This window comes from Muscardinus avellanarius (assembly GCF_963383645.1).
Source record: "Muscardinus avellanarius genome assembly, chromosome: 7".
NCBI classification, from domain to species: Eukaryota; Metazoa; Chordata; class Mammalia; order Rodentia; family Gliridae; genus Muscardinus; species Muscardinus avellanarius.
Window position 1 is genome coordinate 109,824,590 of NC_137793.1, and position 12,599 is coordinate 109,837,188.

Sequence of the window (12,599 nt, forward strand, 5' to 3'; positions counted from 1 at the left end):
CAGCAATTCCCCAACCTATTTAACTAGAGAATCTTTTTTTATATACATAACATCTATTTCCATCTGGCAGATTATTAAAGAACACACTGGAAAATACCAATTTATGTGTTTTCCTGTGCATCCTCCAAATGCCAGCTGAGAACTCCATACTTCATGGGCCTTTTATTTGCAGGTTGTGTGGGAATAAACAAAGGCCAACCTAATAGAACAGGCAAAGACTATTTGTTCTGAACTGTCTAAACAGTTACCATCACTTGTGTTTTGGCTGAGACCCAAAGACAGGCAGAGGAGTGGGGGCTGAGTGAAGGTTTCGGTTTGATTGGAGGCTGTTGGCAGGAGGGGCTGTAGGTGAGCTAATTGGAAGTGGGCATTCTATGCCCTTGATTAGGGTTTGTTATGGTTAGACCTATTAACTGAGAACAAACATTTGAGAAGCTATGGGTTATTTGCAAAGTCCTGGATGTTTGGGTCCAGTTGCTACAGGAGCCATTGTTTGACTTCTTGGGTTGTTTACTGGACTTGTTCTCTGACTTGGTGTCCGTTTGACTTGTAGGTTGTAAACTGGCTTCCAGGATGGGTTATCATAGAGAATGGGGTGGTTTCCTGAGTTGATGGCTGCAGATTGTGGGTCAGAGGTCTTGCTTTGGGGAATGTGTGGCTCTTGTCCATTTGTGTATTCAACCAGTAAGAAAAAGAAGAAAGTGCAGAGACCGACTAAGGAGGAAGAGGGTGCTACTGACCACAGTCACAGACCTTTACTGGGCTGTAGTCCTTAACTCCATTTCATGCTTTAGAACTATGGACTCTGGGATTTCTTCAAGTTCACTCAGAAGGTACAGACTCTGGGCTTTAGAACTTTGAGTCCAGATACACTCCTAACATTTTAAATAAAATAACAAAAGAAAACAAGTTTTCCTTCCTTCTTTTCTTCCTAGACTGCACAGTCTTTTTTTTTTTTATCAAGTATAGGTAGAAAAACAAATAAAATTCTTTCTCAAGAAAACACAGTCAGAGAGATTTTGTTTAGAAAAAAAAAAAAGCCAGTCGGCAGAAATGTGTCTCAAAATGATAATAAAATAAAAAAACTAAAGCTGACTGCAAGTCAAGGGCATGCTGAGAAAGAATCATATGAGTCAGCTAGAAAATATATACTTTACCCCTTCCTTTTTAACTAATGGAAATATTATCTGTAAGCAGGCACAGAAAGACATTTCCCCAGCATTAACTGTTATATAACTGTTTCCCTGAACCTGGTGGAGTATAAGTGCATCCAGTAGAATTGTCCTTTAGCACTTAAGTGACCTAAGCAATGGGGTTTAGTTGTCTGGTTCATCCAGGGTAGGTGTGGGACTCTGTCGTCCCTCCCTGACCCCTGTGCCTCTCCCTCCATTTTTTTCTTCCCTTTGTTGCTCTGGCCTGAAGACTAGGAAGGTATAATAAAAACATCAGTTAAGAGATGCCAAGTTTACACTGTTAGGAGTGATGAGAGAGGTGAAGAGGAGGAAGAGAAGGAAAAGGAGGAGGAGATCGTCATTGTGGGCCCTCACATACACATGCTGTCATATCTTTTCTTCAAGGATAATTATGCCTTAGTTCCATGTTGTTCACACATCCTACCCACAAAGTAAATAGGATGAACACCATCATCCCTACTTTTGAGGTATACAAACAGAAACAAATCATACAGCTGGTGGGAACTGTTGGTTTGAATAGGAAGAAAGGGCTCAGCTCAGCTCAGCTCAAGCTTTCATTTTATAGGTGAAATCTTGGGACCAAAATACACCCTAGCCAGAGTAAGGATGCTGGAGTTAGGAGAACGTTGTGGTAGAGTACATCTACTCACTGCGGCCACAGGTAGCCTGAGAAGTCTGGCCTGCGGGTTTCTTGACCATTTCTTTTTCCACTCTGAAACAATTCAATTAAAGGGAGCTTTTAGCTGGGCGTGGTAGCACACCCTTATAATCCCAGCCTTTGGGAGGCTGAGACAGGAGGATCTCACAGGTTCGAAGCCAGCCTCAGCTACTTAGTGAGGCTCTCAGCAACTTAGGGAAACCCTGTTTCCAAATAAAATTAAAAAAATAAATCTGGGAGTATAGCCCAGAGGTAGAAAAGCCTCTGGGTTCCACCCCTAGTACCACAAAAATAAATAAATAGATAGATAGATAGATAGATAGATAGATAATAAAGCTTTTCCCAATAAGTTGAAAGTCTTGTTTGGGGGTAGGGGGACTGAGTCTGGGAGCATTCTAACCTTGGAGCTATAGCCCCAGCTTGTTTTTTTTTTTTATTTTTTGCTTTGAAACAGGGTCTTGGTAGATTGCTGAGAGCCTCTCTAAGTTGCTAAGGCTGTCCTTGAATCTGTTATCTTCTTGTCTCAGGTTCCCAAGTACTGGGATTACAGGTGTGTGCCACCATACCCGGCATGGAAATCTTTATTTATTAGACTTGCTATTTTTTTTATAAATAGGTTTTCAAAATGACAGCAAAGCGAATATGCTGACATAACCAGCGAGCACAGGTTAGATTGAGCGGTTCTGTATACCATACACATCCGTGTGCTTTAATGAAGTATACCTTCAAGGTATATGACTGAAGTCATAGACGTGCAAAGTTAGAATTTCATTTGGGTACTTTTGAAGTTAACATAGAGGTGAAAAGCCAAAGAATGTAAGTAGTATGAAGGTCATCCCAAAGCTTAATGCCCTAATAGAAAAATATTTGAAAGAAGTAAAAAAGGACTAAAGTCTTTTCTGAGTTTTAGGTAACTTATCTTTGATTACCTCGGGTAAAATTTAAGCAATTGACTCACTAAACACTTTCTCTGACCTTTTTTCTTTTTGCCTTACCAATAATTATTCCCATATGATTCACACAGAAATGGAAATTTGGTAATTACTCACCTAATTTCATCAAGGTTGACAAGTAGCTAATTAATCCTTCACTCATTTTAGATATTAAATTAGTTGATTTAGCTTAGAGGAAGCATGGGTCAAAATAGTAGAATAATTCATTATATATTATTTGCACTGCATTTGTATATACACACTCTCCATACATTATATATCTATAAAATTTTACTGTATATAATTGTGTGTATACACATATATACACTTAAATAAATCTGTATGTATGTATTCTTGTAATTTACACATCTACCAAACATTACCCATAGAAGTGAAGCTAAAATTGGTTTTCTAAGCATAGGAAGGTGATTTTTTTTATTTCCTGTGGCTTAATTACTTTGTTTCTGTAGCATGTTATATTTATAGTAATGGCTGGAATTCAAATAGGGTGGTACTTTTTCTCCAAGATCTCACATAAGAGTAGCCCATTAATAACATCTCTAAAGGCTCTAAGGAAGTGGTTATTGAGAGTGACCTTGCACAACTAATTTAGCTCCTCAGGCCCTCCGTTTTCCCATCAGTGAAAGGGACTCCAATAAGTACCTGTCACATTGCATGGAATAGAGGTGGCATAGATATTTCCCCATTCCCACCCATAATGAATTAGTCACCCTCACACTATTCCTTCTGGTAAAAAAAAGGAATAAGCTTTATCAGCCTCCAAGTAATTAAAACTTAAATGCCAAACACAAATCAGTTAAATGAGACAGAAAAATCAATGTTATCAGATACGTGAGCTGAGTCAATTGCTACAGCTATTAAAGAGGGCTAAAAATCAGGACTGGGACAATAAGCCTAGAGTTTGATAGAAATGTATTATAAGGTGTTACAGTAGGGCAGGAAGAACCCTGGTCCTGGGCTCAGCACATCTGGAACCCCATCTTGGATTATCTAGCATCTCAGTGACCTTATATAAACAGCCTTTCTAAAATAAAATGCACTAAAATGCAAATAATAACCCGTACCTCAGAAGGATCAAAAGGCTTTAATGTATGCAAAGTGCTCAGCCAAACGTCTGGCACAGAGGGAAGGTTCAATAAATGCTAGCGGCTGTTACTATGATTCTAGAAATTCTCTTTATCGAAGACCATTTTATCATTTTCTCACAATTACAGTCCTGACCCTGACTGAGTTGGGTCATGTTTTCTCGACTTGGGACGTGTGAATCAGGCTTGGACACTGATCCAGCGACCCCTCTATCCATAGGGATGGTGAACTTCAGTGAGGTGTCTGGATACCCTGTGCTGCAGCACTGGAAGGTCCGGTCCGTGATGTACCACATCAAACTCAACCAGGCGGCTGTCTCTCAGGGTGAGTGCTGCAGGAAGCCCTCCCCACTGGGCTTGGAATCCTCCCCCCAGGGCACCAGGCTTCTCCCCCCTTGTTGATGATGCAGCCTAAAATGTGGCCACTCCAGGAGATGTATGATTAATCAATTCAGGTTCACTCTTAAGGGCAAATGGCTGGATTGGGATCCTCCTCTTTCTAAGTAAGAGTTAATTCGCAAGCTTTTTTGGGGACTATAGACACGAGATGAAATATGCAGGCATGGCACCAGTGAAAATTATCATTTTTTCCTGAGGTCATCCAGTATGTGAAGAGGATATTTTAAAAACAGACTTTCCACACATTGACAGAATGAAACATTCCACAAACAAACCACATCATTTAGAGGGTCTATGTAATGCCACAGGGAAAGGAGGATCGGAAAGAAAGGTGAAGGAGATGTAAGGAACAGTTTCAGTTTTCTAAACAGCAAGTGAAATAGAAATAGATTGAAATATAGATAGAAATAGACATAGTGACAGAGATTGAAATATAGAATAAAAAGGAAGTATATATCTATTTATAATAATATATACTACGTAGAGCATAGTATATACCATATATACTATACAGCTATGTTCTATATAATATAATCTACATGGATTAAATAGAATCTAGTACATATTATATAGAGAAATACATGCATTATATCTAGTAATTTAGGAAGAGTGAGTAGTGACTGTTTTAGGGTCAGCGTTAGGAGGGTAGAGTCTTAGAGCCAACAAGAAGAGGATAGAAGACAGACAGGATTATGATCAGAAATGAGCATACACTCAAAAATGGTTTCACTCTATAAATAGAGAAAAATAATGTGTTAAGAATTTTAAAAAATAATTTCTTCAGGACACAAAAAGACTCAGGAACCTTTCTTTTTTAATCTGAGATCATTTGGGGCAAGAAAGGATTGGGATGAGGACCATACCGAAGGGAACTCTGCAGGTACAAACATCTCAGGAGAACTAAGCTACTCTTTGTTCCAGAAAACATGGAAGTAGAGATGCTATCCCATCCCATGCACCATTTGCACACAGTGCAGACGCTGTGCGCATCAGAGCTCAGCCATTGGTTATCTCTGTTGCCAAAGACCACTCAAAGCCACATAATGGTGTCACAAGTGATGTGACCTTTGGCAATTGAAGTCTCATACCTGGGCTGGACTCCACCTTGCTCTGAAAGGACACAGGTGAGTAGAAAAAAAAAAAAAGGATTGTATAAAGCTGGCCAGAAACAGAGGCATTATATTTTCAAAAATATATCATAGGCCATCGCCCTATGCCTATTATATATTTTGGTATATCATATGATACATTTTGATATATTTTGGTATAGAAAACCCAAGGAGATTTGTCTGGGTTGGGGGGCAAGGAACAAATGGGGGCTTTCTCCACTTGTCATTCCCTGGGCCTGTATTTTGATTTCCTAAATAAAATATAAGCAGTGTATCCATGAGTTTTCTTAACTTTTTCCTGCCATTGCTTTCCCATTCCCCACCTCTAGGTCTCAAGGCAATATTTTTCAAATGTTTTTGGTCCTGCGGTTAGAATGCATTTTATTCTGTGCACACACAACAGGCCCACGCTCACACAAGTTTTATCAAACAACACTTCATCTTATACTGGACAATGTTCTCTGCTAGTGTTTGTGTTTCTATTTTAGACCATGTTTTTCTTTTTCTTTTTTAAAATGCCATTATTGGAATGGATTAAATTGACTTAATGTCATGACCTGTGGTTAAGAGAGGAAAACCACATTTACTTAAGGAATGCGAGAGTGGAGATTTGGCAATAATCTGCTTAACTTGCACAAAGTTAACATCATAACCAACCAGTTCATAAAGATACTTGCTTAGAAACAGAAATGTTTAAGCTGGTCATGGACCTAATACCCCTGACTGTCCACTACTTGAACAAACGGCCACCATAGGGCATGAGTTGCCTGGGAGCATATATACCCCAAACTTGGAGTCCTCACTCTTACTCTTTGACCTCGTTCCTCCACAGCCTTCAGCAATGCCCTCCATTCCCTGGATGGGGCCACATCTCGTGCTGATTTTGTGGCCCTGTTGGACCAGTTTGGCAACCATTACATCCAGGAAGCGATCTACGGTTTTGAGGAGTCCTGTTCTATCTGGTACCCAAACAAGCAAGTCCAGCGGCGACTCTGGCTGGAATATGAAGACATCAGTAAAGGTGGGTGGTGTGCTCAGCAGCAAATCCTTTATACCACGCAAGTACTGGCTAAGCCATTCAACCCATACACCAGCACAAAGGAGTCTGTAAAGAAAGGTCCAATTCAGATTCTCACTTAATACTCTGTGCTCAAGCATTGCCAAGGTTCAGTTGGTAAAATAATGAAGATGTTTGTGGGAATTTTAGATGCAGGATGGTGTCAAAATTATATGGTCACTGTAATAACTACCATAGAGTACAGGCAGTGTTTTTATAGACACAGTACATTCATGATCAGTGAAAGCAGAGTATTAGTCTGCGATTATGGAGCAGAAGAGAAGGAGGAGAATGTTTCAGTCTCCCCCACTACCTCCTGCCTCCAGGAGCCCCAACACATTCTGGTAGCCCTGTACAGCAGCCCCTAGTAGACCTTTGATCACTCCATCCTGTCCTAGGTTTAGGCTCATGTGCCCTATTAATTTGTGCTGTGAGAAAATCACCAATCACCATTGGCCTACATGTTTATATAGCTCTGCACGCCAGGCTCACAAATCAATCTTTGTCCACTCTTTTAATAATAAGTTGATAGCTTGGTATCCATCCTAGACAATATGCAAACATTTCAGGATGTCTACTTTAGTTATGCCTTACTGATGAAAACCAAGAAATGGATGTCCACCATCCATGTGTACTGCCTTTCCTGAACATTACCTGTAAGGTATAGGATTTATCTCTTTTGATGTTTGGTCTGGTTTATACATTTAAGTACTTTTCTCCTCCCGTGCACTAATTTGTTTTTATTCAAAAACCCAATATGAGGCTATGGTATTAACTAAGAATGGTAAGTTCATAAAACAAAAGAAGAAGTTATTCTACTGTCTGTACTCTGAGATGACTGGTACAGGATGGGACTTTCTCCTATGGTGACTGTTGTGCTGACAGGATTTTACCTCCCGTGACCCGAGTCCTTTGATTATATGTTCTTGTCAGCTCTCACTTTAAAATCCATCTACTGAAAAGGATTTTTCTCTTGTTTACTTCCGTACTTATGACCAGTTACCTAAAATTGCTTATAGATTGAATGGGAATGACGTTTATCATGGTGAAATAAAATGGAAAGAAAACAGGAATTAAGGATTGGAAATCCAGAATTGGCTGAGTGATTTTACTTTAGTCATTTAATTACCTAGACCTCCTGTCGTGCCCTCTGCTCCCAGATCTGATAGCTTACAAAGCTTTATTAATATGCCTTTATGTGAGAAACATTCTCAGGTTAGACACGTGGGTAGAGTCTCCTCATGTATGGTAGTCTGCTTTCTGTCACTACAACAAGATACTCGTCAGATAGTCCACTTTAAAAGTGGAAAGGAGCCGGGCATGGTGGTGCACACTTGTAATCCCAGTGTTCAGGAGACTGAGATGGGAGGATAGTGGTTCACAAACAGCCTTAGCTACTTATTGAAGCCCTTTGCAACTCAGTGAGACCCTGTTTCAAAGTGTAGAATAAAAAATAGGGCTGAGGGTGTGTTGGAGGTAGAGTGTCCCTGGGTTCCATCTGTAGTACCACAAAGAGAGTGGAAAGGAGTATTTTGGCTCATGATTTTGGATGTCCGTCCATAGTTGATTGGCATGGTGCTTTGGGGACTGTGTTGAGGTCACATATCACGGTAGGAGTATGTTGTAGAGCAAAGCTGCTCATTTCATGGTGGTTGAGAAGAAAAAAGAAAGACAGGAAGGGGCTGGGGTCCCAGTATCCCCTTCAAGGGCATATCCTCTTGACTGGAAAAATGTCCCACAAGGCTCCACCTCTGCAAGTCTCCACCACCTCCTAGAAGCATCATAGCTGGGAACCAGTCCTTGAACACATGGGCTCTTAAAAGGCACTTCAAACCATTGCATCTTCTTTATACAAAAATCTCAAAGCTCGCCAGGCGTGGTGGTGCATGCTTATAATCCCCGAGCTTGGGAGGTGGAGACAGGAGGATCGCGCAGGTTCAAGGCCAGCCTCGCTGGCTTAAGAGACCCTGTTTAAAAAAAATTATATATATATATTATATAATATATATATTATATAATATACATATATTATATAATATATATTATATATAATATAATATAATATATATATATATATTAGGTCTTGGAGTGTATCCCCGGAGGTAGAAGGGCTTCCAGGAACCCTAGTACCACCAAAAAAAAAATTTCAAAGCTCTCTGGAGTAGATTCCACACTTGGTTCAATGTTAAATTCCCAGAGCTTAATACAGTGCCAAGCACATGCTAAGAGCTCAGCAGGTGTCCGTGCTGTTGTTGCTGCTGCTGTTGGTAGTGCTGGTGGTGGAGGCAACTTCCCTGTGGGTTTTGTCGGAAACATATAACGGGTTTTAGTCATCGCTAGCTGATGAGGACTCGGAGATGGGTGTTTGGGGCCGGGTCTTCAGCAGGCTCCTTCAGTTTGTCAGAACACTGCTGTGTGGTTTCATTTAGTATCACCTGTCTCTAGATAAGTCTCATGGAAATCTGTGCAAAATACTCTCCCATTTCTACTTGTCTAAGATTAGCCTTAATTTTATTTTTATCTTTTTCCTTCCTTCCTGTCTTTCTTTCCTGTCTTTCTTTCCTTTTTTTCCTTCTTTCTCCTTTCTTTCTTTCTTTCTTTCTTTCTTTCTTTCTTTCTTTCTTTCTTTCTTTCTTTCTTTCTTTCTTTCTTTCTTTCTTTCTTGTTTTGTGGTACTAGAGATTGAACTCAGGGGTTTTCTACCTCTGAGATACACCCCAGCCCTATTGAAACAGGGTCTCAATAAGTTGTGGAGTCTGGTCTCAAACCTGAATTCCTCCTGTCTCAGCCTCCTAAGCACTGGGATGACAAGTGTGCACCACCACGACCAGCTTAGAGGAGAATATTTTTAATGTATTTTTCATGAAAAGGTGAAAAAAACATTTAAAGTGATAGATATGCTGATTACCCTGATTTGACTATTACCTAACATGTAGATGAATCAACACACCACACTGTGCCTTCTAAATATGTATAGTTATTACATGTCAAATTATGTGTCAATAAAAACCCATTGAAATAGCTTCTTCGTGTATCTCCTTTGCTTCTGTTTCCTGCCTCCGTACTCAGTTCAACAGCTCGCCATCTGTTCCCTTTTTAAAATGCGATGGAATGGCATCCCTCCTCGGCTTGAAGCCCTTCATTGACTCCTTCCTGCCTTCTCAGAATGAGCATCACGATGTCTCTCCCTGCACACGTGTCCTGTGGCTGCAGAGGACTACCAACCAGCTCAGTGGCTTAAAGCAAGATGAATGCCTCCCCTCGCAGTTCTGGAGGCCAGGCATGCAAATCCTGGCATGCAAATCCTGGAGGGCGAATTCCTCCTGGAAGATCTAGAGAGGACTTCCCAGCTTCTCCTGTTTTGGCAGAGGGTGCTGAGGGTTTTCAAGCGTCTGAGCCTTGGAGCACGTGACTCTCATTCCGGCTAACTCTGTCCTCCTCTCTGCCTCTTGCCCTGCCATCTCTTCCCTCTTCACCAAAACCTAGCTTCGTGTCACGGCAGCCTCGAAGCCTCTCTTGATACTCCAGGCTGAGCTCTCCCCTGCCTACTTTATGCTCTGTGGCTCTTTATGCATATTTTTTTCCCTGCAACTTTCTTGATGTTTCCCGGTGGTGTCATTTCCCTGTAGGACCGTCTTCCATAATACTAGCCTTGACAACACGAGCTGTATTTCTCTTCTCTTCTTTTTAATTTCAAAATTATGTTTGTTTAAAATATTAAAAATGCATAAAACAGTATTAAAGGAAAAGTAAATCTTCCCGTTCTTACTGCTCAGTCATGTAGCTCCACTCCCCAGAGGAAACCAGACCGCCATTACTAGCAGCTTATTGTCTATCCGTCTGGGATATCCTATTTCTAGCCATTTGGAAATGAACAAACAAGTAGTAGAAGAAAGAGATGAGGGTTCAGTCTTTTAGACAGTTCCATGTGTATATTTAGGTATATGTATATGATCTTCTAACCTCTTTTTCTTTCTCTCTCTGTATCTATACACTCACACACACAAAATCATAACATATACATAAAGGAACATTTATACAGAGTACATAAATAAATTTATATAGAAGAGCAAATTATCTTTGTCCTCTAAGATTAGAGATAGGAATGCAAGAGCTCTATTTGCTCATTTATTTATGCATTTATGTATGTATTTCTGTACTGAAAACTTTCATATTGCATCTCCCGCAACCAAGCATTTGCCACTCATAATAAAATTCTTTAAAAGATTGGAAAAATATTTTCCAAAATCATGATGTTATTTTAAGGAAGGTTTTACAAAGTCAGGCTGAAAAGGCAGAGCATACAGCTATATCTATAAGCAAATCGAACTTTGCACAGAAGTCTGGGAGCAAGTAGAGAACAACAGCCCCACATCTTACCCATCTTTGAGTCTTCACCCCTGACACAATGCCTGGCATGTAATTAGTGCCCACGGTTTGTTGCAGGAATACATCCTTTATCTTTTCTTACTTCAGAGGAGACCAGTAGAAAGCTATAGATCGGTAGATCTCAGAGAAGCGATGAAGGAAAGGAGCCCTCTTCAAATTAGACTTGCAAGGGTTTAGTTTTAATCCCCCACCTGGTGCCCTAAGCACAATGCATTTTCTTTCTTTCTTTTATTTTCTTATACTCCATTCAGGAGTGGATTTCCTTGAGTTTTTCTTTCCTTCTTTTTCCAATATCACTTTTATTGTTACTTTAGCTCAGACCTTTGCCATCATCTTTTGGTGCATATCGCTGGGTCATCTGGGTGGACAGAATGCAATAAGCAAGGTTTTGCTTTCTGCTGCAACTTCTCTAGTTGACATAATCCACATTTTTTTCCCTCTCTCTCTCCAGTTGCCTCCTTCCCACAGGGATAGCTGAGAAGAATGACTTCCCTTTCCTCCAATACACAAGCTTAGCATCCTTCCCCCAAGTGGACTTCTAGTTCTAAGCAGTTATCAGTCAGATTAGAATCTAAGAAGGGAGTAAACTTATGAGGAATTGAATTTCCACCATCTCGGATCCCATGCTTTTCATGCTGTGGCGCTGTTATTGTGTGAATACAGCCTAGGACAAACCCAATTAATCTCTTGTCCGGGACTTCTACTATACTTCAGACAAAAACAGAACTGGAATCAGCAGTGAGCCTACTGTTTTTAGTCTGAGCACTGGTCAGCCAAGACTTTGTCCTGTGTATTTCAGAAAGGTGAAGTTATTAGGCAAACTTCCAAATTGTGGCACATGGTTTAAAAACATGATCAAGTTAAAGACACAAAGTTAAGGAAATCCAAAAATGAGTGATAACTTAAATTTCTCTAATGCTTTATGTTTTACAATTTGGGGTTGTAAATCAGCTCCTGAGGGTCTTTCTATAGTTACTTATAACAGCAAAGTTAGCCTTCAAGTGGAAAAGCTCTTATTATGGCATATAGCTGTTTTCTGTAGAGTATTAATTTATTCATTTCACAAATATTTGCTGAGGGCTCACTGCCTACCAAGTCCTGCGGTGAAAAGAGAAGGAATCTGAAGAAATTGGCTGATCTGTGGTGTACATGGGTGTATAACCCTGAGAAAGGTGTCCCAAAGCTAAGCTTGGTGTTGCCATGGACAGATCCATTGCAGGAAGCTGTTGGATTTCCTAAACATATATGTGAAGATTTAGGTTGAGTCTTTAAGTCCCTGCTCTCAGATGCAGTGAGTCCAGAGTAAACTGGATCTGTAGGTTGAGGGAGGAAGTTAATAAGGATAATAGCATCAAACAACTACGTGTGTGTGTGTGTGTGTGTGTGTGTGTGTGTGTGTGTGTGTGTGTGTTTTACTGGGGATGGAACCCAGGGGTCTTCTACCCCTGGGCTACACTCCCAGACCCATTTTATATTTTGTTTGGAAATAGGTTCTCACTAGGTTGCTGAGAGCCTCACTAAGTAGTGAGGCTGGCTTCAAACCTTCATGATTCTCCTGTCTCAGCCTCCCAAGTACTAGGATTGCAAGCACTTACAAGCACTTGCCACCACATCCAGCTCAGCTACCGCTTTTTGAGTGCTGACATGAAGCCAAATAACATGCTAAGCATATTATATAACGTTTCTCATTTAATCTTCTAATATACTTATCACTTACATCTTATCCTCCCCATTTAAAGATAAGGAAATCAAGTCT

The 12,599-nt window shown here is 40.4% G+C and overlaps 1 protein-coding gene across 1 annotated transcript in view; it reads left to right on the top strand.

Moving 5' to 3' along the window:
• ASTN1 (astrotactin 1) overlaps nt 1–12,599 on the top strand; it is a gene marked incomplete at both ends in the record, with an annotated part of 316,550 nt that overhangs the window by 244,239 nt on the left and 59,712 nt on the right. The window contains 2 exons of the mRNA XM_080699009.1: nt 4,110–4,214; nt 6,230–6,418. Coding sequence (XP_080555135.1) covers nt 4,110–4,214; nt 6,230–6,418 — 294 coding nt within the window. The remainder of the gene's footprint in view (nt 1–4,109; nt 4,215–6,229; nt 6,419–12,599) is intronic.